General features: G+C 43.3%; 1 protein-coding gene across 1 annotated transcript in view; it reads right to left on the reverse strand.

Annotated features, from left to right (window-relative positions):
- Positions 1 to 25,379, reverse strand: part of USP7 (ubiquitin specific peptidase 7) — a 101,601-nt gene that overhangs the window by 49,528 nt on the left and 26,694 nt on the right. Inside the window, exons 2-3 of the mRNA XM_006277342.4 lie at positions 11,549 to 11,653; positions 2,276 to 2,474 (exon numbers count right to left, since the gene is read on the reverse strand). Coding sequence (XP_006277404.2) covers positions 2,276 to 2,474; positions 11,549 to 11,653 — 304 coding nt within the window. The remainder of the gene's footprint in view (positions 1 to 2,275; positions 2,475 to 11,548; positions 11,654 to 25,379) is intronic.

Genomic DNA, 25,379 nt, shown 5'->3' on the forward strand with positions numbered 1-25,379 from the left:
TGTGGTCTGAGAGAAAATACTGAATACTACATTGGAAGTGGTATGCGATATCATCCAAAATAAACATACCTCACTGGAAAAAACAACCAATGCAGTTCAACTCCACGTCTTTCTCTGTGTTTCTTTGCTTCACCCACAGACACCAAACCAAAACATGCACTAACCATATGTCAAAAACTCAAACAATTTAAAGGAGTGAGGAGGTAAATACAAAGCTCACAAAAACAAACTGCTCTGCATACTGCTCTCAGATTAAAACTTTTGTCCAGCCAACAGCAAAAGGCCAGTGGAATCCATCCTGTGGTTGTAAGAGCAAACTGCTCTCTGTACAGCATCAGAAGATTGCTAAGGAGTCCTTCCCCTGGAAATGCCATACATTGGCTTTATGGGTTTCATGATTAGTACAGGTGAACCAATAGATTGGTTCCATATCAGATTGGCACCAATATGAAGAAAATTTAGAACACCGGCAACTGGCTTTTTTTGTCTGATGTAGCCAATAATGTGGCTGATAAATGCTGCAGCGCAGCAGCAGGCAACCAGGAGCGCAGCCTGGCAGCATGGAAAGCAGCTGGGTCCGGTGGGTAAGTCTGTTGTGGGGGAAGTGGCGGGGCAGATCGAGGCCCCTGCGGTGAGGGAGGGAATAGGGCAGCCCTGCACAGCCGAGGCGGGGTGGGGAACGGGACAGAGTCATGGCTTGTCCAGAGGGAGTGGGGGGGCACTCCCACCTGAAGTGCACCTCAGGACAGCATGGGGGGTCATGTGGCCCCAGATTTGTATGGGGTGGGATGGGCTGGGCTCAGGGTGGACGGTGGTGGTGGTGCTGGGAGGGGGGCTGCAACCACCCCCAAATTTGCCCGTAGCCCCCTCCCAGTGCCACCATTGCGCTCCCAAAGCGCAGCCCAGCCCAGTCCGTCACTGGGAAGAGCCTGGCACAGCCCCGGGCCCAGTCTGCAGCAGCAGCACTCCCAGGTCCACGCGCAGATCTGGGGGCACACGCCCTCCCCCCCATGCTCTTCCAGGATGTGCGCAGCAGTGGGAGCTGCCCCCCCCCGGTGCCCTCTGAACAAGCCACGGCTCTGTCCCACACCCTGTCCTGCCCCAGGTGGGCAGCCCTTGCCCCACCCCCTCCTTCACCGCGAAGGCCTCAATCTGCCCCTCCCAGACCCTTTCCCTTCCCCCACAACCTTTCCCGCACAACAGACTTGTCAGCTCCACACCGCTCTCCATGCTGTGGGGCTGCATATCAGAATTGGATAAGTATCAGTCAATGTGGCTCGTTAAAAATCAGCCATCGGTATCAACCCCAAAAATCTCTATCGGTGCCCAAAAAATATTATCAGTGCCTAATGATTAGGGATGCATACTTGTGGTGCCTACTCTGGAGATGTTGGATTGTCCTTCGCATGAAACATTTCATTTTTTCTTGGCAGGTTTACTTTTCTTATATGATTCCTCCTTTCCCTTAACTCAGACAGAGGGTGGCAACAAAGGACTATGTTTTCCGGTACCATTGTTTCTGTCAGGCAAATAACATGCTGGACCAAATCAATGATCTTTCATAGATGTTAGATTCATAGATGTTAGGGTCGGAAGGGACCTCAATAGATCATCGAGTCCGACCCCTTTCTACTTCAACATCCTACAACTGATGGCCATCTGTACTTTATGCCTCAGAGAAAGATGAAGGAAATCACCTTACATAAACTATTATGAAATGACCTGCTAATAGTGAAAATTTCTTTCTGATCCAACTGGGCCACGGAGGGACAGAAGTCGCTACCTCAGGCTATACTGGCAAGAAAGGTTTTTTTTTGCCTACTTTATTTAGAAACTGCTGCATTATAGGGCAGAATTAATGACTCAAGTGGATTAGAGGGATGTCTAGTAGCATTTTAACACAAGTAAGCACAGATCTTCCTTTCCCATGACAGCAAGGCTGGCAATGCTGTTGACAGAGTGTGATGCTCTCTTTAAAAGTCTCTCGCACATCGCTCTCACTAGTCCAAGAGAATCATGTTTTAGTTCCATCAGAAGTTTCTAGTTGAACAAATTGCCTCAAAGGACAAGTCTTACAACATGGCTTTGGAGCGGGGGTGGGGAGCAAGTAGTAGATGAGAAGTAGAGAACTCTTCAGAAACTAAAAACAGGATAAGCCCTGCCCCTCAAGACAAGAACTCTGCCAAGTAAATTTAATCAACTATTAGCTTGTTTTGCAATACAATTAAACAATCTCATATCTGGGTTTGCATATCAATTATTTAAAGCATCTTACGTGGAATCAGATTCAGCATTGCATTGAAGAAAGAATCCTACACTTTTTTGGTGTGGTCTGTCAGGATAAAGACGTGGCATCACCATGATCTTCCATGGTAAGTTTCGTACAAAGCAGGGAGGACTGAGGACTGACTCACTCAGCCTATTGAAACGTTCAACTGTAAACTGAAACGTTGCTTCTGATCGCCAACTTGTGTCTAAGCAAAAAAAGGAAAAATGGTCAAAATAGTAACTGCAAATTCTGAAGACACTTAATTGCAAAACATACCTTTTCAAAACCGTGGAACACGTGGTACCTGAAATAAAAGTTTTGCAAAACAGTAAGGCATAAAAACTGTCACAAACACTAAACTATTGGAAGAACTCACTGGTACCTGGGTTACAATTTTTCTCATAAACCAGGAATAATTAATACTGTTTTCTAGTAACTACCCTACTATGAAAAGTTGCTTAGAATGTCAGCTCCAGCTGAAGTGACATTACAGTATACATTCAATTCTCATAAAAAAGGAAGAGCATTTCTAGAAGAATGCATCTCTAATCCAATCTTCTCTTAAATGATGTTTAACTTCTAAAATTCATTACAACTCAAACTTCAAAATTTCTCCAAAGGTAAGCAATAACATAAGAGTCCTATATATGTCAATTTCCATGCAATTTAGATTACTACCAACTCCAGCTCTATGTCCCCGGAACTTCTACATAGAAACAGGTTTCTGTTTCAGCAGAGACACCGCATCCAACAGTGAGAAAGAGGAATAATGACATAAAAGAGTACCAAGAATCTATTTATACCATCAAGCATTAATGAGTCACCTTTTAGCTGCTTTGTGTTGCCCCTAATAGCCACCACCCCAGTAAAAAAGTGAAAGCAAGCAGTAACTGTTTCTTTTGTAATCCCTTGTTAGTTGACTGCATAATTTACAAGATCAAGGACCTACAAATTCTGTGACAGTCTAGAATTAAATCCTGTGGGAAGATTCACTGGAAAAACTAAGACAACTTCAACATAAACTCGTAACATTTTATCGATTTCATTATGAAACTGAACAGTAGGGCTGCGTGAATCTTTGGGTGCTGATTCGATTCAGAGGAGATTTGGCTCGATTCAGTGACGAATCTCTGAATCCGAATTGAATCAGGAGATCTGGAAAAGATTTGAAGGGCTGGAGGCTGGCGCAGGCAAGGCAGCCATGGTGGAGGGTCAGGGGGCTCGTGGTAGAGCCCCCCCATGTGGTGTGGGGCAGTGGGGATTGCCCCCCTACCTGGCAGCACCGGTGAGTGGGTGCTTTTTTTTAAAGAGCTGGGAGAGTGGGCTGGGCAGCCACTGAGTGGGTGGGGGATGGGGCCGATTTGGCCGAATTGATTTGGGACAGTGATCTGAATCACTGAATCAAGTCACTGTCCTCTGAATTGGCCGAATCCAAAGTGAATACCAGCTGCTTTGCACAGGCCTACTGAACACCGCTTAACAGCCATTATGCCCCTCTTTTAATAATTTAAACTGATTTAATTTCATGTTTTCGCTACATTTTTAGTCCGTAATCTGGACAGATTCTTCTGCTGATCAGGGAACCACGTTTTCCATTCACTACAGAAAAATGCGGTAAAACCTGGATTTTCTCATTTTAAGGAGAAAAACATGGGAAACGGTGGGTTTCCCCTTACAGACTGGCAGAGTTCCAACCGACAAGGGACTGGAAGGAGGAATATCAAGGCAGGGGTGCTATGTGCATGTGTGTACATACACATGGCTGCCGGGCAGCCTGGAGAGCTGCTCCTGCAGGTAAATCGAGGCGGGGGTGGGGGAAGGATTGAGGTCCCATAGTGAGGGAGGGAGGAAACTGGCCAGGGCTGGGGCTGCTGCTCAGCTGGGGTGGTGCATAGGGCTTGGGGCCCAGGGCCCGAATGTGTGGCTGCAAAGGCCCACGCAGGGAGCAGAAGGGAACCGCGAGCAGCTCGTCTGGAGGGCAGCAAGGGAGGGGAAGACTCCCTGCTGCTGTGTGCATTCCCAGGGGTACCACGTGGCATGTGCCCCCCCCCCCCAATTTGTGTGTGGGGCAAATGTGGGCTGCGGGCTTGGGGCCTCCCTACCTTGCTGCCCTCCTCCTGGGGTCTCCATGGCCCAGAGGGCAGAACCTGGTGCAGCAGGTCAAAGCAGGTCAGGGAAGCCTGGTACCACCACAGCAAGTCCCGTTCCACCATGGCAAGGCACCTTCTGCCCTCCCAGCAGTAGCAGGGATGGCAGCGTGGAGTGGTGCCCTTTGATGCAGCTGGGCAGGCAGGGGGCACCTCACCACGGCAACATGGGGCTAGTGGTGGTGGCACTGAGCTTCCCCGCCCAGCCCCGCTTTGTCCTGCCATGCCAGGTCCTGCCCGTTGGGCTGCAGAAGCCCCAGGGGAGGGCAGCAGGGCAGGGAGCTAGCTGCAAGCACACAGCAGGCAGCCTGCATTTGCATCCCCATGGACTCTGCTCCAGCCATGCTGCCTGTGGGGGAGGGAGCAAGACTCCATGCTCTGCTCCGCTGAAGCATCTGCTGCCTCCCACGGATGGCATCCGGGGTTTGGGCACTGCTGTAGAGGGCAACAGCTGCAGACCCGAGTCCCGCGTCCTTTAGCTCTGGCAGCTGGGGCACCCTCTGGCAGGGCTGGGGAGGTGGGGGGCTGTGGGTGGGGAGTGAAGGGGACCAACACCACTGGGGGGTGGGGGTATATGGCTTGGGAGTGAGGGACAATGTCGGGCAGGGTACTGGCATATCAGGGCTGCTCATCATCCAAAGCAGAGTGGGGTGGCACAACTGCAACTGGACCTGTGTCCTGGTGAGCAAAGGGGGAGCTCTGATTTTCCATGATAAAAAACCCAAAATCAAATGCCAAAATGAATATTTAGAATTTATTTTATTATAGTGATAGAGGCACTGGCAGGCTTCCAAACTGCTTAAAAATTTTAAATATCTCAATAAAACACTGTTCAACTGATATCCATATATAGTGGTGTTTCATTTTCATCATGGAAAAAACACAGCTGGGGGGGGGTGGTGTTAAATCAGAGAATTTGCTATTTTTTATTAGAGAAAACCAGGATCACTGTTGCTCATAAACATTTGCATGGCAGAAGGTGTCAAAAGGGATGCTGAAGGTTGTGGCAGCCTTGGCTGGGAACAGCTGGTAGGAGAACGGAATCCTTTACTTCCAAGAGTACACAGTAAGGTACCTACATATATTCTTCATTATATGAAGTACCTAGTACCACATGCAGAAAATACAAAACCAAACATTCTTTCAATTGAGGTAATATCCATTTTAGTGAAGGAGGCAGCAATCAAGTGTCTTCCTCAAAATCACATGTATATGGTTTATGGTGGCACAAGGAACTGAAACCTGGTCACAAGTCTTAAAAGGAGTACTAAGGCACTGCATTATTCTGTCTTTAAATCACAGAATGTACAGCTGGGCACATTTTTTTGTGCCACAACAAACATTTAACCCAATTAAAATGTATTAGATCGGAATGTTCATATTTTAAAATAATCTATTAGAAGATGAAGAATGATTAAATAAGTCTGCAGTATTAGTTGAATGTCTCAAGAAATTATTCTCTTCAGTGACAGGGCATTTGTTCCTTGCATGCCTCTCAACCTGCAGAAGTTGTAATTGCGGGGGGGGGAGGGGGGGAGGGGGGGGGGTATAGGGTGGAGCAATGTGAGATGCCAGAAGACTGAGCCACCCCCATGCACTCTGTTGGAGGACACAGATGTTTCAAAGGCTTCAAAGATATTTTTCATCTTTTGAGGATCAATTTTGAAGCTCTTTGGCCATTTCTGAAGTGCTTCTTTGACCTTATACATCTGTACACTTGCTGGCTGGAGTGCTCCAAAGTCATTTGGACAGTTTCAAACAGTACAGAACCAAAAACTACCCAAATGCAGAACATGCCATCAGTGTGTGCAGTAGAATTTAGAGTAAGGACATGTAAGGCATATGATTTTGGAAACAACTTGATATAATGAACAACCTGAAAAAATAGTATATATGCAATAGATATACAAACATTTAAGTGTATATTTATGTAGCAAACTATTTGATTTTACAAACAGTTTTTGGTCCATATTAGCTGGGATTATTGACTACTGTTTCTCTCTTCCAACCCGATTATAATTATTTTTTTAATGTAATCACTCCACTTCCAGAGTTACAGCTAGATATGATTAACAAATATCAGACTAAGATTACTTTACTTGACTTCTTGCCTTTCCATTTGCTTAGGTATGCTAGTGTCATATGTTTATCTAAATACTTTAAAAACCAGCAATCCAAAATAGTGATATGATCCTATTTTCCATGTGTGACAAAATCTAGCCTTAGGTCTAGTCTAATGTAACAGGGGCTCTCTCAGGGCCAGTCTGCCATTGGCCCACCCACTTGTTTCTGCCTGGACTGCCAGCAGCAAACTCCTCTGTTTATATAGGTGGCCAGAGTTCCAAAATGGCCGCTGTAATCAAGCGCCAGCTGGCTGTTTGGCTCAGCCCTTAAAGTGGCAGGCACCAACGGTGCCCTGCCACATTTACACACAGGGTCACCAAGAGTGCATGGGTATGTATACAATCTGGCAGTTTGGTGGTGGAAGCTGCAAGGATACATTAATATAGCCAAAGCCCATTTAACTGGTCAACGGAACAAAAATCCTCTAAACCTGTGACCCAGGAATAGCACATGAGTCATTTTACTATTAAGTAACATATCTTTTAAGTGTTTACAATTCGGTAGAAAACAAATTTATTTCTCTTTTCAAGAAAAACTTGAGCGTTCTCCATACATTATTCAGTTTATGTTAAAGTACTTTTACAGCTGTGTGATTAATGGCAAGAAATGGTTAAAACCAATTATATTCCATGAAAGAGTGGACTTTCAAATTAATTCCACTGGTGTCAAATGAGGGGTATAATACTCCACAATTAAGATTCTTGTTTCTGAAATCCTCTGCTTCAAATCACTATTAGGAACAGAGCTTCAATGGATACTTTTAATACTGCAAATACCATAATCGTTCAAATTTTTAATTAAAGAGCCTTCAGTTTAAATCTCTTACTTGTGAGGGAACTGATTAATCTAACTGTCATGCGGAATCTTTTACATGAGAATGAACTGATTAAAACAAACAAACAAACAAACAAACACTTCATGATAGAGGATGTTTACTGAAGCTGTCACTATCCACCTTGCAAAAAATTAAGCTTAGTGAAATGCCTCAGGTACCATTCCAGAACATGCAAAATCCCTGATTCTTTGAAGCTGATTACCTTCTTTCCTACAGCAGAGTATATATTTCACTTGAAGTCAACTTTTGTTCCCCATACAGAAGTCATGTTTATAATGCACCCCAGAGACATTATTTAAACAGTTCCTTTCAACTGCAGAGATTAACAATATATAAAAATGTGTGTATTTTAGCTCTGCTCACTTCCAAACTCAGAGCATTTATTTTTCTGACCAGTTCCTACTTAGGTTCATTTTCCTGGATGGACCACTTCTGCTGCACCCTGTAGACTACATAAATTATAGGTATAGATGTGGAGTACAAGGTTTTGTGACTTCATGAGATGCTTTTGCGAACTGGAGAACACTAAAGCATGTGCACTCATGTGCTCTCTCTCTCCCCCTCTCTTGGTTAGTAAGTCTATAGGGTGCATATCTATCCTCACGTCTATCCGACTTCAGACTAACATGGCTAACTACCTCTCTTTACTTCTGCTATACCAGTGTCACTGTACATGAATACTCTTTTGAAAATAGATGCTTCTCTTCCCAATGTTTTGAAAGTATAAACACATCTCCACAAATCAGTCTGCTAAAACAAATTGGCCAATGCTTTAGCATACCATAGCAAACAATTTAATCTCCCAATGACAGGAGTATCTCTGTTCCACAGAACCTGATGAAGGAGGCATCTTCTTGTTACTCTAACCAGAAGGGCCATATTGTACCAACATCAAGAAAAAAGTCAACGTCTAACAACTTATTTTCAGATCCGCTGCTAGTGAACTTCCATGGAACAAGTCACTACACGTGTTTTCCTGCCATTCCCCTTCCTTCCCATCCCACCTGTCTCTTACCCACTAACTGTCTCAATTTGCATTTCCACTGACTGACTTCCTTGCATGCATACTGGCTTCTTCTGTATTCCATCCAGTAAGAGCACAGATCAGCTGCAGATGCTTCCACAGCCTGACAAAAGGTGTTTGTACCAGAAAACTTGCAAAGAAGCATTTTTTCAACTATTTTAATTGGTCTAATAAAAGATATTGGATTTACCCAAAGAACTCTGTCTTCCTGCCATTGAGTATTCTAGCCTTATAAACTTTTTTAGCAATGCACACAGTAGTATGACAGACAATATTTTCTTATATCCAACTTACACTGTTCCCCAAAAATTCAGTGATTGGTAATTGGTGTGCACATCATAATTGAGGAAATGGGTAACAGCAATTTCTGCCACATCAGCCTCTACTAAAAGAAAGTGAAAGTAAAACTCTGTACGTTACACGCAGGACTCCCTAGTCACTGGCTGTGGTTGCTGTCTCCCTCCCCTCCAAGCACACACATATTAGAAGAGGCTCTCAAGGAATTTTTCTTTCCTTCTGCCTTTCAAAAACAAGATGCCTATTTTTCTCATATTGCATGTGAGAAAATATGATATTAGGTCTGTTGTAATTGTGTGACCCCCCTCTTTTTTCCCTATCTGCTACAAGTGCATGAACCTACTAGCAACATTAATGCTTTCTCCTAGCTTAACAGGGTGCTTTCAACCTCTGTAAATGAGCTGCAATTGTCTTGCTCTGTAATGCTTGCTCTTCCTCCAACATGCACTGATACAGTCTTATCTTGAACTTAGTTGTTGCAAAGAGGCCTGCTAAGAGTAGATGGGTTATAGGTAGCATCAACACTGCCACCTTGATAAACATGTTCTACCTTCTGCTATCCCCGATCTCACTTTATCACTAACCTTCAATCACTGGGCCAATCCTTACATACATGTCATTGTACAAACTGGGATAGCAAGAGTATAAACGCTACAACTGCAATTTCAAATGAAGAACAAATAATGCAATATCTGGTGGGTTGCCCAACTGAATAGCCTTGATGATGGCATCATCCACCTACGTGAGGTAAAGCGCAGAGGTTTCCTGGATTGCAACATTTGCACTGAAGCAATGTCCTGTCTCTGGTGTACAGTAAAAGCAGCATAACATCACAATGTAGCTAGGCACTCCTTGCTCAGGTATGATTACAAGGAATGATTAACCAACATGTCAAAGAATTTCTGTACTAATTATATATTGCCTGATAGACTGCTCATCCCCAGAACTTAATTCTCTATTTTTTGTCCCGGATCCTAGCCCATGAACTGATTCTATACTATAGCAATGCCCTCTGAAACCTGTGAACCTGGTATAAGAGCATGGAAGAGTTATCTTAGTGGTCAGCTCCAGCACAAGCATGGCAGGCTTTTGCTGGGGACCTCTGCAAAGAGGCTTTTTATGCAAGTTGTCCCATAGCCATATAAAATGTTGTCATTTCCACTTAACTTGATATTCTGTATTGACTTTCATATAGAGTCAAAGCTACTCTGCCTAGACAGGAAGTAAATGGTTTATATGAATGTGTGTGTTCTCTATTAGCTCTGATATAACTTACCTCTTATGCAGCCTGACTGCTTTTTGTTCAGTTTATTTGGAAGATTGTATTATTTTTAATTACACACACACACACTTTTTAGATACATTTTTAGATAAAGCTTTTATACTACTTGGCTAAACATGAGGGTTTTTTGTTGGATATTTTACTACTAGGTCAGTCACTTGTAACTGGTGGATGGTAATGTCAGTGTCACCAGGTACAATCTTGATTGGTCACCATAAAGTTCTGTCACAGCTGTGGTATCATTAAAGGCAGCTAACACAACAGATAACGCAATTTTAATCAAAATGGAAACCATTGCTTTATCTTTTAATACCAATTTTTTAAGTACAAGTGAGGTCTTCCAGAGAAAATTCTGAAGCTGCTGTTATATAGGACTCACTTTCATTTACTTTGCTTTTTTGGTACTTTGACCCTTTTGACGTCAATTTTTCCTCCTGACCTTTTTGGCTATGACATAGTGACAGTACTCATTTTTGAAGTCTGGCCATAATCTTTTTGTCCTGTATTTAATTATCTTTTCTCACTTGAACGCTCCCATCTTCAGTAATTAATGCCTTAGTATTACATTACTTTTTTTAACTCCCGGAGGTAGATACTTATGACCCGCAGCCTTATCCTAATTGCTCTCTTGATCACAGTCTCACAGAAATCAGTGAGAAAGTTTCTCTTCTACCTATATAATTGACTGTGATAATATAACCCTGTTCATTTTTTCTGGAGTTTAACTATAATGAAACTTCATTTATTTTCTCCGATCCTTTCGTTTTCCTATATAGTTCTTGGAAAAAAAGTTTTTTTTTTCTACTTTAAAGTGTCTGTCTGTTCCCCTCAATAGATGATAGGCAGATTATTTTTTTTAAAGTATTTAGCATACTTGTACTTCTAAGCATATTTATAAACAGTTAGGTACATCAATTTAAGTGACAAGGCTCAGAGAAAGGACTATACCCAAAAGCTATTTTACATAAACATTAAAGTTGACTCAAAAAAAAAAGAAAGAGACAAGCTGTATTTTTCAGGTAGGTCCCACATGTTGGTCATTTAAAGTTCCATTTCGAAAAGGGGGGTCACCACCACATGCTGCACCCAGATTAAAACGTGGCTATGGCTGCTACTTGATTATCTAAGCAAAACAGACTGAAGTGTGCTGGGGAGAGGCAGGACTGGTGCAGTCATCTGCAGCACAATGGTGGTTCCAATGGTTCTGAACAGATTTTCAGAAACCACTAATTATAACTGGATTTAAAGATTTAAAATGAAATCTTACTGTCCATACACAACATGTCTAGTTTTACTACTTACAATTTTTGGGATGCCCCATCTCTTTAAGAATTACTACTCTAGAAATTGCTATGCAGAAATTTAAAATTTTATTTTCTGCACTAGACAGCAATGACCCTTTACTAGCAGTGATGCACTCAGAGGTGGGAATTTTTGTGTTTTCTTGCTTGTTTCATAATCAGTTACACTACAGCACCTCAAAAGAATCAAAAACCTTTTAAGCTGCGCGCTATACTAATAGACAAGTCAGCCCCTGCCCCACCTATATTTTCATCATATATTTACTTACCATCCTCCATGTCTTCTTCTGTGTTGTTGTGTCCATCTGCCATCGCTACATTCCCATTGATGACAGGATTTTGGGTAATTCTTGGTGGATCATCTGTATCTCCAGCTATGAAAAATAGAAAACAAAAGAAATTAGCCATGAAATTTATGTTTTGTCTGTATTGGGAAATTTCAGTGACAGATTATATCAGAAAAAAGCATGTGTAACTCCTGAATAAGCACATGCATAGGGAAGTTGTATAATTATACCAGTATAATTACAGGCCTATAATGCTGCTTGTAAATTTCCCCATGTAAACAAGAAGTTAAAAAGGTTCTAGACTGACACAGACCACAGGAATTTAAAATTATACTTTGAGTAGTAACAAATACATACACTTTCTCATGTGGCACTATATCTCTCAGTCCAGAACCTGAGTTTAGCTAAATATAATACATATGTACTTGGGCTTCTAAATGACTATTACTAACTTGCTTCATAAAGTATTTAATAATAGCAATCCAAAAGTAAACAGGTAGAATAATTTGTTTGAAGACTGACTGAATATTTTTTGCTCGATACAGGATTTAAATGCATGTAAAATAATGTCTAAGTTCTTACTGAAAAAAAAATAGAAAAACGATTTCATGACATTTCAAAACATTAACATTTAAAAACTACCACCCTGCTATCCAAGATCACTATCAATGTTAAATTTTGGTAGTACAGCTGGTTAAAAACAATGCAAAAAATGCACCTACAAATCTCTCTCAATTCTAAAAAAACCCTGACTTTAAAAAACACACACCTTGATTAAACTAACAAACAGGCCCTGCAAACCCGTAACTTTGTTTCAACTTTCTGCCCACCACAAAAAAAAATACCAATTATTCAATTATGGTAAGAGATTATGCAGAAGACAGTAAATTTCATATCCTAGACATAACACTGACCTTAAAATCAGACCTGAGTGAGCAAATCCTTTTGCCTACAAGGAGGACATACTGAATCCTATAAAATTCCTGATAGGCATAAAGGTCTCTCCTGTGTAATGTGATCTTAGAATTAAGCCCACAAAATGATTCCAAAAAGATTTTCAGGGCCATATCTGTGCTACATAACTGAAATACTGGTATTAGGCTTCTTATTTTGAACCCAAAGATTAAGGAATTTATGCTCAGTTTAGTACTATACCTTAATAAAAGGTTCACTTAAGAAGCCCCGTTTTCAGGCCTTAAAAATGAATCACTATCGTAATTCTGACATTGCTTAATAGGTTGCACACGAGAAAGAAATTACAACGAAGCATATTCCCTTTTTTATTTACCTATATTACTAGAGAACGTATCAAACTAAAATATATGTTCCACCTGCAACACCTACAATTCAACTGTACACTGACAATTAGCATACTTCCTACTCCGACCCAGACAATAGAAGCTAATGCTCCACCCAATACTGCAAGGTCCCTTGTTATAAAGAATTCAAAACGAACACAAATGAACAAATGTATGCAAATAACAGGAATCAAACATCTTAAAACTTCCTAATCTGCTCACATTGCTCAGTGGGGGTCAACTTTTTTGCAGGTGTGCCAACAGCTAAGTCCTGCCCCCTACTCAAATGCCACTCTGATCCCTCTTCACTGCCAGATCTGCCACACTGCAGCTCCACTTGCTCTTTCCCCTGTGTTCCTTGTCCTACCTGATACTCTTTCTGCTCCCTGCCCTATCTGTTGATGCGTTTCCTACCCTGAAAACGTGCTGGCGATGCCACTGCAGTACATCTTGCTGTGACTGCTCAACATCTCAGTCAATGGCATGCTTAAAAATGGCTGCTGGAATGATAGTGCAGCTGCCACATGGGGCAGGGCATGCTTGCAGATGTTCCAACTTCAGTGTGCTGCTGATGCAGTATAAATATGCCACAACTAATTTTCTACACTCCTAGAAAATGAAGTGTCAATACTATTTCACAGTAACAAACCACACAGATGTTAATATGCTCAACTCAAGCAAGAAGTGCAGCAACCATGAAGTAGAATCAAGTCTTTATTGTTGTCCATTCTAAAACCGAGGGCCGGATTCCAGCCCATCTATTAGCTGCCCATGTGTGATTCTATCCCACCCTTTCAAGTCCCTGAACATCCATTAATGCACCTGTAACACAGCATCATGTTACCCTTAAGACTAAACCACAAAAAACCTGCAAGGGGTAGATCTGACTTATTACAAAAAGGTGCATGTTGGAGAGGTTTTTCAGGGACTCTAGCAGGATGGAACAGGATCTGGCCATAAGAGTTTGGTTACAAGTAATTATTATAGGATGCAACTAGTCACTAAATACTGACATTTATACTAGTTCTCTGATCTACTTAAGTAAAATTAAATTTTAGTCTCCAACAAATAATGAAACCACTGGATTAGTCAAAAATAAAAAAAATCTGGAGAGATTAAACTTCAGTTTGTTTCCTAGCATCCACATAACATGACTGATACCTGACCCAGGGCAGTCATGCAAGGACATCACCTCAGGGTTAATACTAAAACCAAAATAATAAAAGAACAGCTTCAATTTTTTCATTTAGGCAGTTTAGTAAAATTTTGTGAGAGAATTTCAGGTATGTTAAATAACCATCCAAAATGGAGAATGATACCTGAATTCTTATTCACGTATACTGTTAGCACCCCTTATATCCTGTTTAATTATTATACTTCTTACAGTGGATGTACTGTAGCCCAACCCATAAACACAATGAAAATACTGACCATTTGGTGGCAAGAGATACCAAGTGAAGCAAACTGCCTTAAAGCACACACTTTCCAATGTGCATCAAGCTTTGTCATTCTTATTTCACAAACATGTCTATTATCTACAGACTATTCAGCACCCTGGACAGAGCTGAGCTTATTTTCAAAACAAGCTGCTCCCAAATTACACTGTCTAGACAGATGCATGTTGACTTCTCCCTCTTAAGTACATCCCTGTATAGTTATTTAGACACCTAATGAAAAACTACAACAATATCTGAGACCTTTCATTTTATAAGAGGACTTTGAGAGCCGCTTGGACAATATCAGTGATGTGTACAATCAGATGACAAATTCACTGATATCCACTGGGCACATCTTGGTGTCCTATAGCAAACATTTAACTTAAATCTTGTATTCAAGTCACCGCCCCTAACAAAACCCTCCAAACCCAAATATTTTACATGAGTTGAAGTGTACTTAGGGCTTTCAATTCACAGAAGTCAGGAAATGAAAAGTGGGAAGGAGCAGGGGAGGCAATATCAAACATGATGATACACTTTAAATTTCCCTGCATTTAAAAAAAAATTTTTTTGAAGGGAAACATTAAAAAGGTGGGAAAAGTAACTCCTTGAAACCACTGAAATAAATGTATATTTGAATGTCAGACTGAAAGATTTTAAAAGAAATCTGCCCCTCCATTTCAGCAGCACAAATCCAAGCAGCGAAACTAATGACAAAATTAATTTTCCCCCTATGTAGAGGGATCTCTACACTCTGCAGTGGATAACACCTACCGAACCCGATTCTGGTATTCCATCCAGAAGTGAGATGAATTTACAGACTGGGGCTGCAAAAGAGCCTGAGATAGCACTGCTGTACTTGTTCTGTGAATTTAACAAGAGCTTACATGTGTCACCTTTCACAAAAAGCAGACTAACCAACCTTCTAGAGAAAACAAATGTGTTGTTAGAGACTGTATGGCCCTATGGCTAAGACACTGGCTTAATATTTGATCCTCACGTTACAGGTTCTATTTCCAGTGCTGTTATGCTTGATACAGAGGTACAGAATTGAAGTGATTTGCCACACTGTAAAAAGGGAATAAACATCCCTACCTCTTGTAAACCACTCTGAAATCTGCAGATGCATTATAATGTTCATTGAGTTTATTTACAAAATCAAGGAATTCTCCAAATCAAAATCAAAATCACTGAAAGGGTCTGAGCATCTTTGAATGGCATATTCAATACTGTGAACCAACTGTGGAATGCGCTAAATGTACATAACAGTTTCAAATAGAAGCGATGTCATACTTTCTGTACTGTACTTCTAAGAACTGAAGTTTTATTTAGTGTACACCTCTGTGAATCTTTTAGAGATAATGGGAGATCAGATCAGACTTAAAAATGTAAGCTTTATCAAAACAGCTTTCATAAACAAAAAAAGGAACCTCTTCTAAACACTGTATTAGTTGGAACTAAGATGAGGTTTTGTCCCCTCAAAAACAATGTGGGGGGAGAAAAGCCTCATCTTGGATTCAAGTACCAGTCTCAGTCAGGTGGCTGCTCAGGTACAGCTTCAGTCCTGAGCTTGGGGTTGAAGCCAGAGCTGAGCTGTCATCTACTGTGGGCTGGAATGGCTCATTTGGGCCGGGGGGAGGAGGAAAGGACACAAGCGTATTCACAAATCTTTGTATGAATTTTGAATAAGAAAATGTTTTATTATTGCCGTTTTATTTAAGTTGATTCAAACTCTTCTTGAGACAGTGCTCTGCATTCTTACAAGCTCTATGAATAGGCAAAGGAAGATATACACAAAAGACTAAGGTAGAGACAGACGATTCACCTAGGGAAAAAAAGTATAGAGAGCTTTTCAAAGATTGCAATTGTTAACATAAGACACAGATCAGATGTGATGATGTTTTCAATTATCACATCCAAGGAATATTATCAACTTAAAGCCATTTCTCCATGTAAATCACAGAATTTTTGAATTACTAGTATTCTTACACACATTATATTAGAATATACATGTCATCCCTAGACAGAAGACCTTACACCTAAAAGCTTGTCGGTAATTTTTAAGATCACATTTCTTTTCAGATGAAGTGCTGAAAGGTGATAAATTTGCATTTTCCCTTCCTTTGACCTTAGAGTGTGCACATGGGGAGGAGAGGTAGAAGGAAAAGGGTAAAATCTACATCTTATCAAGATTTAAAAGGGTGAGAGGAATGACATTTTCCAGTATCCCCAGGAAAATGAGGACAACTATAAGGCTCCCACAGGCCAAGAAAAGGATGAAAGTAAACACAGTGCCTAAATCACAGGAGTTTCAAGCAGATAAACATACACTGCGGTCCCAGCCACCCACGGCGGATTTGATGTAAATCAATTTAAAATCACTGGCCAGGAAGCCTCGATTTAATCAATGTTTTCTACAAAAAGTGCATTCTTGTTGCATCATATTAGCTTTAATACCATATTATTCACAACTCAAGAGACAGATGTAGGTTTCATTTTTAGACCATACACACTGTATACTTTAAAGAAGTGATTTATTCTGATATTTTTTCAGATTAATAGTGCAGCTACATCAGAAAACTGAATTATGATTTGGTTATTTTATTTACCAAAGCTGACTGAAGCACACACTTGTTAAGTCACTGAGAGGTGAACTATCTCCAATTCACTAGATTAATCATGGATATTTGAGGATTTTTGCCATGCTGTATTAGGAGGATATCAAATGAATGCTGCAGCCATATGTTATTAGCTAGGGGCTTCCTTCACTTTCTTCTAAATTTCTTATCATCTTTGATTTTTTTCTCTTTTACAGACTGGCAAGCCTACTACCTGATTTTTTTCTCTTTTACAGACTGGCAAGCCTACTACCATGCTAAGTTTTCCCTTCTACCATACTGTTCCCTCACTAAATCTCAAATCAATGGAGAGTCTCTACTCAGAAGCTTATCCCTCAAATAATGGAATAGTCTGCTCAAAACGTTTCTCTTTTGTTTCAACTGCCCCTCCCTGCTTGCCTTTATCTCCAGACTCTTTCTCCTTGCCCAGATCTACTCCACCCCCAACAATCCTCTAGTCATTTAGCTTCATAAAACTTTGCACTTTTAGAGAGAGGTAAGGGCTTGACTCTACATACACAAACTTGCAGAGACAAGAGGACTGCTGGGTAGGTAATCAGGTCTGTTATCTCTCATCTCCATATACAGGTTTCCTTCTCTCACTTTATGCTGTACATGAGTTCCTGGAAAACGATGCATAACTCAATTTTCCATAAAGGGAATCTACTTTACAAAGTAACAAATAGGGATACTTTCCAAGACCTCAACTGTACTGACCCCCAGACTCATTTCTACCACTTTTACAAGACAACTTTGGTACTCAACAACAGCAGAGAGGGGTAGGAGATAAGGTAGCAGGATGCTTAGAAGCCATAATGGGGACGGCAACTACAGAAACACGTGTTACAGACAACGAGCGAGGAACACACATCCACACAGGAGACTATATTTTGATGCGTGTCACTCCCACAATGCACCGCACAAAGCAGCTGACTGTAGGCTTCCACCACACTGATCGCATAAGAGTGAGTTTACCTTGCATATAATAAATTTTTGGTATAAAAAGGGTGATCGCATAAGAGCTAATTTCCACATACAGAAACCTGCATAAAGTGAGGGAACCTAATATAGTCCATGGCCTGTTGTGACCCATTACAAAACTTTTCTAAAAAGGTTTATATGAATATATTGTCTCAAATAGCATGTAATTGGAAGTTATAATCTGTATTCCATTATATCTTTGCGCTTTAACATTTTAAAATTATCTTTATATAATTTGTTTTAAAAGCATCTTAAAAAAATAAAAAAAATAATTAAATAAAAAACAATGATTTAAATAATGATTTTTTTTAAATAGTTGATTTTTATCCACCCTGCAGACAGCAAACCATGTCATCTGTCCAGTACCTTAAGACTCTTCTATTCGCACACCAGCCTATCCAGTTTTAATTACATCTTCAGTTATATTAAAAGTATTATCTAGTACAATCAACTGGGACTCTTAACATCAACCATGTAAGTGAACAGAATGGAGGCAAAAAAACAGTTAAAGAAAGGGAATTAAGGCCAACTGTTAAACCATTCCTGTAAGTATTAGGGGTGCACCAATAGAGATTTTTCGGCCTGGTACCAATCCTATTTCTGATACCAGCCCGGCAGCTTGAAGCAGTGTCCAGCTGGTAAGTCTGTTGTGGTGGAAGGGGAGGTAAAAGGGAAGGGGCATGGGGAGGGGCAGATTGAAGCCCCTGTGGTGAAAGGGGTGAGGGAGGGGAAGGGCTGGGGTAGGCGCAAGCCCAGCCGGTGTACAGCAGTTGCAGGACAGAGCCCCAAGCAGCTTATCCGGGGGGTGCAGGAGGGGGAGGCAGCTCCCACCACTGCATGCATCTCAGGAGGGGCATGGGGGGCCAGGGCTGCACTAGTGTCTTCCGTGTGTGTGTGTGTGTGTGTGTGTGTGTGTGTGTGTGTGTGTGTGTGTAGGGTGGGGGGGGTTAGGATCATTTCTAGCTCTCCGCCCTGCCCCCGCACCAAAGGCTGCCACTTTCCCGCTCACCCGCTGGGTGAGGCTGGCCCCCCCACACACTGCTGCCACCTGCCACCGGGGACTTGGGTGGGAGCATGGGGAGTTGCATGCTATAGGGGCCAGGCAGCTCTGATCAGTGCCACCACATGTGGATCTGGGGTCTCATACACTCCAGGGATTCTGAGGGATCCCCTCCACCCCCTCTACACATTCCCCTCACCCTCCACCATACTCACACATGCACATACTCTCACAGGTCTCCCACATAACCCACCCCCACCATACCCATACATACACCCACACCTTCTCACATACCCCATACCTCCCACCCCAACCACACACTCAAAAAATACTCCCATACCCTCACATAGACCCCCTTACCCCACACACAATATACAAGAGTAAGACTATATTTTGAGCTATTATGCAACTGTCTCTATGTACACTACACAAATACACATAGATCAGGAAAAAAAAATTTTTTTTTTAAATAAAAATTTAAAAAGTTATAGTAGGTGTTTAATTTTTTTTAGTACATAAATTTGTTTTCTTCCCCGTGGTTCCAAGATGGCACCCCTGCCCCCACTTCCCAAAAGGAGTGCTACTGGGGCAAGGGGAGGAACTTCAGGTGGCAAACGTCAGGGGCCAGGGATGGAACTTCTGGTCCCCAAGATGGTGACCAATGACAGGGCCCCTGTGAAGGGGTGGGGCTACCCTTGCAGCCCTCGACAGCTCACCAAAACTTGTTAAGCAATCTTTCAGCCAAAATAATTGCCCATCCCTGACAAAGCTACCCACCTTCCTAAACAATATTTGCAGTGTTAATATGCAAGACCATTCTGGTGTTCTCTTTATAGCTTAGACATTCTATTAGGTAACTTCTAAATGGGAAGGATGTTCAATATTGATAGGCTATCATAGGGGTTAACATAAAGGCAAGAGAGCATTTCATTCTGGTTTACCTGAAATGAGACAGAATGCTGAAATGAGACTAAACTTTTATTAATGCACCCAATCAGCAAGGAACTAAACCAGGAGAGGGCAATTATTTCAGGCAGAGGGCTGCTTACCGAGTTTTAGTGAGCTGTCGAGGGCCACATAGGTAGCCCCGCCCCTTGGGACTGGAAGTCCCACCACCTTAACATCTGACCTTTACTGCCGGAAATTCCTCCCCTTGGCCCTGGAAGTACTCCTTTGGGGAAGAGGGTTTGCCATCTTAGGGTGAAAAAACCCATATTATATACTAAAAATCAAACACCCAGAATAATATATTTTAATTTAATTTAAAAATATATAGTTTTGATCTGATTTGTGGGTGTTTGTGCTATATATGTAGAAGTGACTGCATAAAAGCTCAAAATGCAGTCTTACTTGCATATTGTGTGGGGTTTGTGGGGAGGGGTGTGTGCGTGTGTGGGGAGGTATGTGTGGGGGGTATAGTAGGTCTGGGAGCCACGGGGTGCAAAGCAGCTGGCAGGTGAGCAGGAAAGTGGTGGGTGGGGGAGGGGGATAACCTTTTTATACTGCAGACGTGCAAACTGTAAAATTTACTAATTTAAATTTAATTTTTATGGGGGGGGGCGGTGAGGTTGTGAGGACTGGATGGGGTTGGAGCACCGGAGGACCCTGCACAGTGGAGGGGGTTGCGCAGGCAGTGGCCCAGGGGGACCCAGCTGGGGCTGCCAGGGGCTTTCCTAGGAGCAAGCAGCAGAGCCACCACCCCATCCTCTGTCCCAGGCATTTCCCTGCTTGCATCCCCTGCTCTCAGCTGTGGGCAGGGCTGGGGGGTCCTGTCTTGCCTGGCATGGGCCCCGATGCACAAGTAGCAGCTTACCAGGTGCAGCCATGGTGGTGAAAGTGGGACAGGGAGCACAGGGCTAGCTGTCTCTCTCCCGGAGCTGTCCCACTGCCTGCACATAACTACCGGCAGCGGAAGCCACAGCTACCATCCAGCTGCCACATGCCTGCTTGCTCCCAGCTCCACCTGCTCCAGCCACATGACACAGATGGGGACGACTGTGAGCATCCTCAGCCCCGCGTGCCCTGTGCTCGCCCATCCTGACTGAGCCATGGTAGTGGGCAGGGAACAAGCTGCTGCTCAGCACAGGGGGAAAAAGTGGCCCCTCCCCCTCCTGCCACCAGCGTTCCCTGTGACAGCTGTCCAGAGCCCTCGTGGGGCTGTCCTGCCTCTCCGCCATGTCCCCACTGGCGATGGGGCACTGGTGGCAATGGAGAGTGGGCACAGGCAGCCCTGTGTGGGCTCCAAGTGGCTGCCACAGGGAGTGCTGGTGGCAGGAGAGGGAGGGGCCACTTTTCTGCCATGCTCAGCTGCAGTTTGTTACTTGCCGCTGCTGTCAGCCTAGGCCCTGCGGTAGCAGGGCACAAACTCCTACTGGGGTGGAGGAAAGCACCCCCACCGGCAGCATTTGCTGGGGAAGCCCACACCATGCTAGGCTCCGCTGCAGCTCCTCTGCCACTGGCTCTGTGCTGCCCAGTGCAGCTGTTCCACATGGCCACTGCTGCCATGATGGACAGCACAGAGCCGGCAGCAAAGGAGCTGCAGCCAAGCGGGCTCTGACAGACTGCCCAGTGGTGGCAGGGGGTGGGGTGTGCTTTTCCCCCCCGTGTTCATTTGTCACCACTGCTGCCAGCCTGGGCCCCGCAGTGGCTCCGGGCTTGCCCAAAGGGCTCAGCAGCAACGGGGCACAAACTGCTGCTGGGGCGGAAGAAAAGCAGCCCCTCTACTCCCACCACCAGTGCTCCTTAAGGCAGCCACTTGGAGCCCATGTGGGGCTGCCTGTGCCCGCTCTGTTGCCACAGCTGACACATAGGCAGCGGGGACGCAGTGGAGAAGCAGGACAGCCTCGTGTGAGCTCTGGGTGGCTGCTGCAGGGAGCGCTGCCAGGAGGGGGAGGGGCCATTTCCCCCCCCCACTCTGAGCAGCAGTTTGTTCTCCACCCACCGCTGCTGCTCAGCCCAGACAGGCGAGTGTGAGGCATGGGGTTGGGGCTGCTTGCGGTTGTCCCCTCTGTGCTGCGGGGCTAGGAGCAAGTGGGCACATGGCAGCCAGGTGGGAGCCATGCCGGTGCCCTGGGACCAGCACTGGCAGGGCCCGAAGTGGGCAACAGAAGTGCAGGGTCCCAGCTGACTGGGGCTTTATGGAGCCGGGCCAGCTCCCCTCTCTTCCTACTGGCATGGTGCAGCCCGGCTCCACAGATCCCGGCCAGCCTGCGCCCTGTGCTCCTGCTGCCCCACACTGGGCCCCACTGGTGCTGTCCCAGGACACCGGCATGGGCCCCACACTCCCGCACACCCACTCCCTTCCACTCTCCCTGCCCCTACTGCCACTTTCCGAGTTTTCTGCCTGCCCCCACCCACTTCTTACCCGAGTTTCCCACCGTGGCAGGGAGGCACGAACAGCACCATGGTCCCAGGCCAGAAGCCCCTGTTAGGCAGGGGCTTCCAGCTGGGGGGCAGGGCCAGGTGAGTCCTGCTATTGCAGGAGCCTGCCGTGGCTTCCCTTGGGTCCTACTGCCCCTGGCTGCTGTCATCTTTGACAGGCAGTTGGGAGCAAATTAATATTAATTTTCTAAGTTTTTTAGGGGCCCCGCAGGCCAGATATGACTGTATTTTGCCCACCCCTGAACTTAAAACTGTCCAGCTAGTTCCTGCATATATTAAACACCAACGTAACGTCAAAGCACTTTAAACATACAAATTGCATATGCAGTATATCTACAGAATATATATGGCATTTAACCAAGACTAGTCCTGGAGAACACAGACAAAATGAGGAGAAGAAAAAAAGAGTGGGTGCAACAGGTACTGAACTATCATGGTGATAGTCATGATGTAAAGAACAAGTGAAACACTTCCTCTTAGCAGGCACTCGCAATATTGTCTATGATATCACAGAAGCTGTAGATCAATGGTTCTCAACGTTTTTAGATTCAAAGTACTCCCCCCGCCCCCCTTCAGACTCAAAGTACCCATGTCAGTTCTTAGCTTTCATTTATTTCTTGACTACGGAAAATAGAGCAATTCTTCTGTTGAAAAGAACTCAGAAAGACCATAACAGGTCAGAACGTTTTTGACACCATGAATTCCTGTTAAAAATCTCTGGCTTGTGAATCATGTGTAGGTTCACACTTAACAGTAGTACTATTGTTTGGCACCCTGCGTCATCTTTAAAAAGGCTCTTGTGTCACCCTGGTGAGAATCTCTGGTGTAGAAGCATGGGTCAGCAACCTATGGCCCACAGGTAGATCCAGCCTGTGGCTGCTCAGATAAATAAGGAGCACACTTCAGTTTCAGCAGCACCCCCAGGGTCCTACTGTTTGCCTTCTTTTCATTTATTCCATCTGCAGTATCTGCTTCCTCACAATCAACAATGTGCATTAACAGATGGTTGCCAGCCCTTGGTGTAAATACTTCTTTGCTATGGACAGTGTTTGATCTATAGTTTCAAACTATTCAATTGTTAGATATAGAAGCTAAGGAATGGCCCGAATGAAAAAGAACGTTGCTAGTTATGCTATGTGCATCACTTGCTAGCCATCAGGAACCCTAAGAGGAATGAAGGACATTCATGGTATGTTTGCTTGCTGCAGATTAAGGGCTAAACAGGTTTATCTTTACATAAGAATGTTCATATGTATTTTGAGATCAGGTCTTTTTGGATTTATTTAAAAAAAAAAGCCTCATGGAATAGCTATTGTTGAGAATTGCTACCAAAAAGCAAGAAGTAAACAATAAAATTAAACTGATAATCTCATGTAGGCTGAAGCCATGGAGCATGCCTCAAGTGTACTCATGGCAATTTAAGAATGATGGCACAAGGAAAATGTTTTTGCTAGTTCAAAAGCAGTAATAATGTGCTGCATCTGCCAGGAACTTGCTAATATGCATGTTTGGTTTTATACATATAGCCTGACAAATATCAGACTCAAAAGATGGACCATGGCATGCACAGTAAATTTCTAGACCTAGAAGCTACAGTTCAGTTTAAAGTAGTTTCTTTACAGAAGCTGTAAACCTCAAAAAGAGGACCATAGCAGGAGGCCACAAATGGAAGAATATTACCTTTCAGAACCATAAGTCCTATGAACTAATGATGTCAGGATGCAATGCCTCTCAATGAAAGTTAGCCATGAGACAGACTTCATGAATACATATGAGTTTTTTTTGCTAATTCAGTGTCTCCTCCCACCTCTACCCTCCCTCATGTATGTCCAAGCACAAAAAAAGGCTGATGAGGTCTACCAAAGGCTAGCAATGATGTGAGCTCCCCTCTGCCTTTGAAAAGAACGGCTTAAGAAAAAAAATAAGTCCCATACCTCAGGGCTAGGGACAGAAATTACACACAAGCCAGTATAGGTGATTGGAACCTGGTTCAAATCTGTAACACCACAGACATTCAGTGCACAAAAACTGCTTTCAAAATGGCTGAAACCAGACTTAACTGATTTGGGTTAAATTGAACTTCTGACCTACACCCCCTCCAGATTCAAGTTAACTCACAGTCTTCCAAGCATCCCAGGATGCTTTGAACCTCTCCTGCAAGCACCCCCTCATAAGGTGAGCAGGCTAGCCTTGGCCCAAGCTGTCTGCTCCAGCTGAGCAGGGACGCATGCTCTAGTGCCACTGCCCTGCCCCCACAACCAGCTTCTGATCTGGGCCACTGCAGGCATGTGGCTGCATTTCCAAAATCAAGTGAACGTGTGTTCACTTGTTTATCAATTCAATCTTCACAGCTTGAACTAACCTGCAAAGATTGAATAAATCGGCCTCAGGCTTTTTGACGGTTTGTACTTAGACCAGATGTTAGACAGACCAGCTGTTCCAGAAAAGTGCATGGGATATCCTAAGCCTTAGTACTTCTCTAAAGCTGAAGAAACAGTTACTTTTTTCAATATTTCTTTTAAAATGAAACATACAGGAGTGATGGGGAAGAGCTAATATATTTTTGTTTCCATCTAGCATGGTATTGTTGTGACCTGAAGGCTCTGCAGCAGTTAGGTGAAGCACTTCATGCTAGCTATGCTTAATAATTCCCCAGTCCTCCAAGAATGGTATTTTAAAAAGCCCTACAAAAATTGCTCCCAGGGCCAAATCAAACTTTTAGCAAACATTTACTAAAGAATGCAAGTATCCAGTAAAAACACATGACAGCAGAGTCATGCGACTGCTAGGTAGTCGAAGAATACAAAAGGGCTGTGGTAACATTCCTAATGACCGGAGGAGGACTAATATAAACTGATTTCCTCCAACATCAATCTACAAAATATGTAATCCAGGTGGAGCTTTCACAGACTTTTTTGGATTACTTGAAAGAATCATACCTTATATTATTATATCCTTTTGAAGCAGCCTGAAGGAGCTAAGAGGTAATACTGCTTGAGATATTAAGTTGGTTTTTTTTAATTCTATAGAGAAATTCACAAAGATATGCAAATACACAGAAATTGGCTTTAAAAATGTGTTTTAAAAGTGCAAAGAGGC

This window comes from Alligator mississippiensis, chromosome 13 (assembly GCF_030867095.1).
Source record: "Alligator mississippiensis isolate rAllMis1 chromosome 13, rAllMis1, whole genome shotgun sequence".
Lineage (NCBI taxonomy): Eukaryota > Metazoa > Chordata > Crocodylia > Alligatoridae > Alligator > Alligator mississippiensis.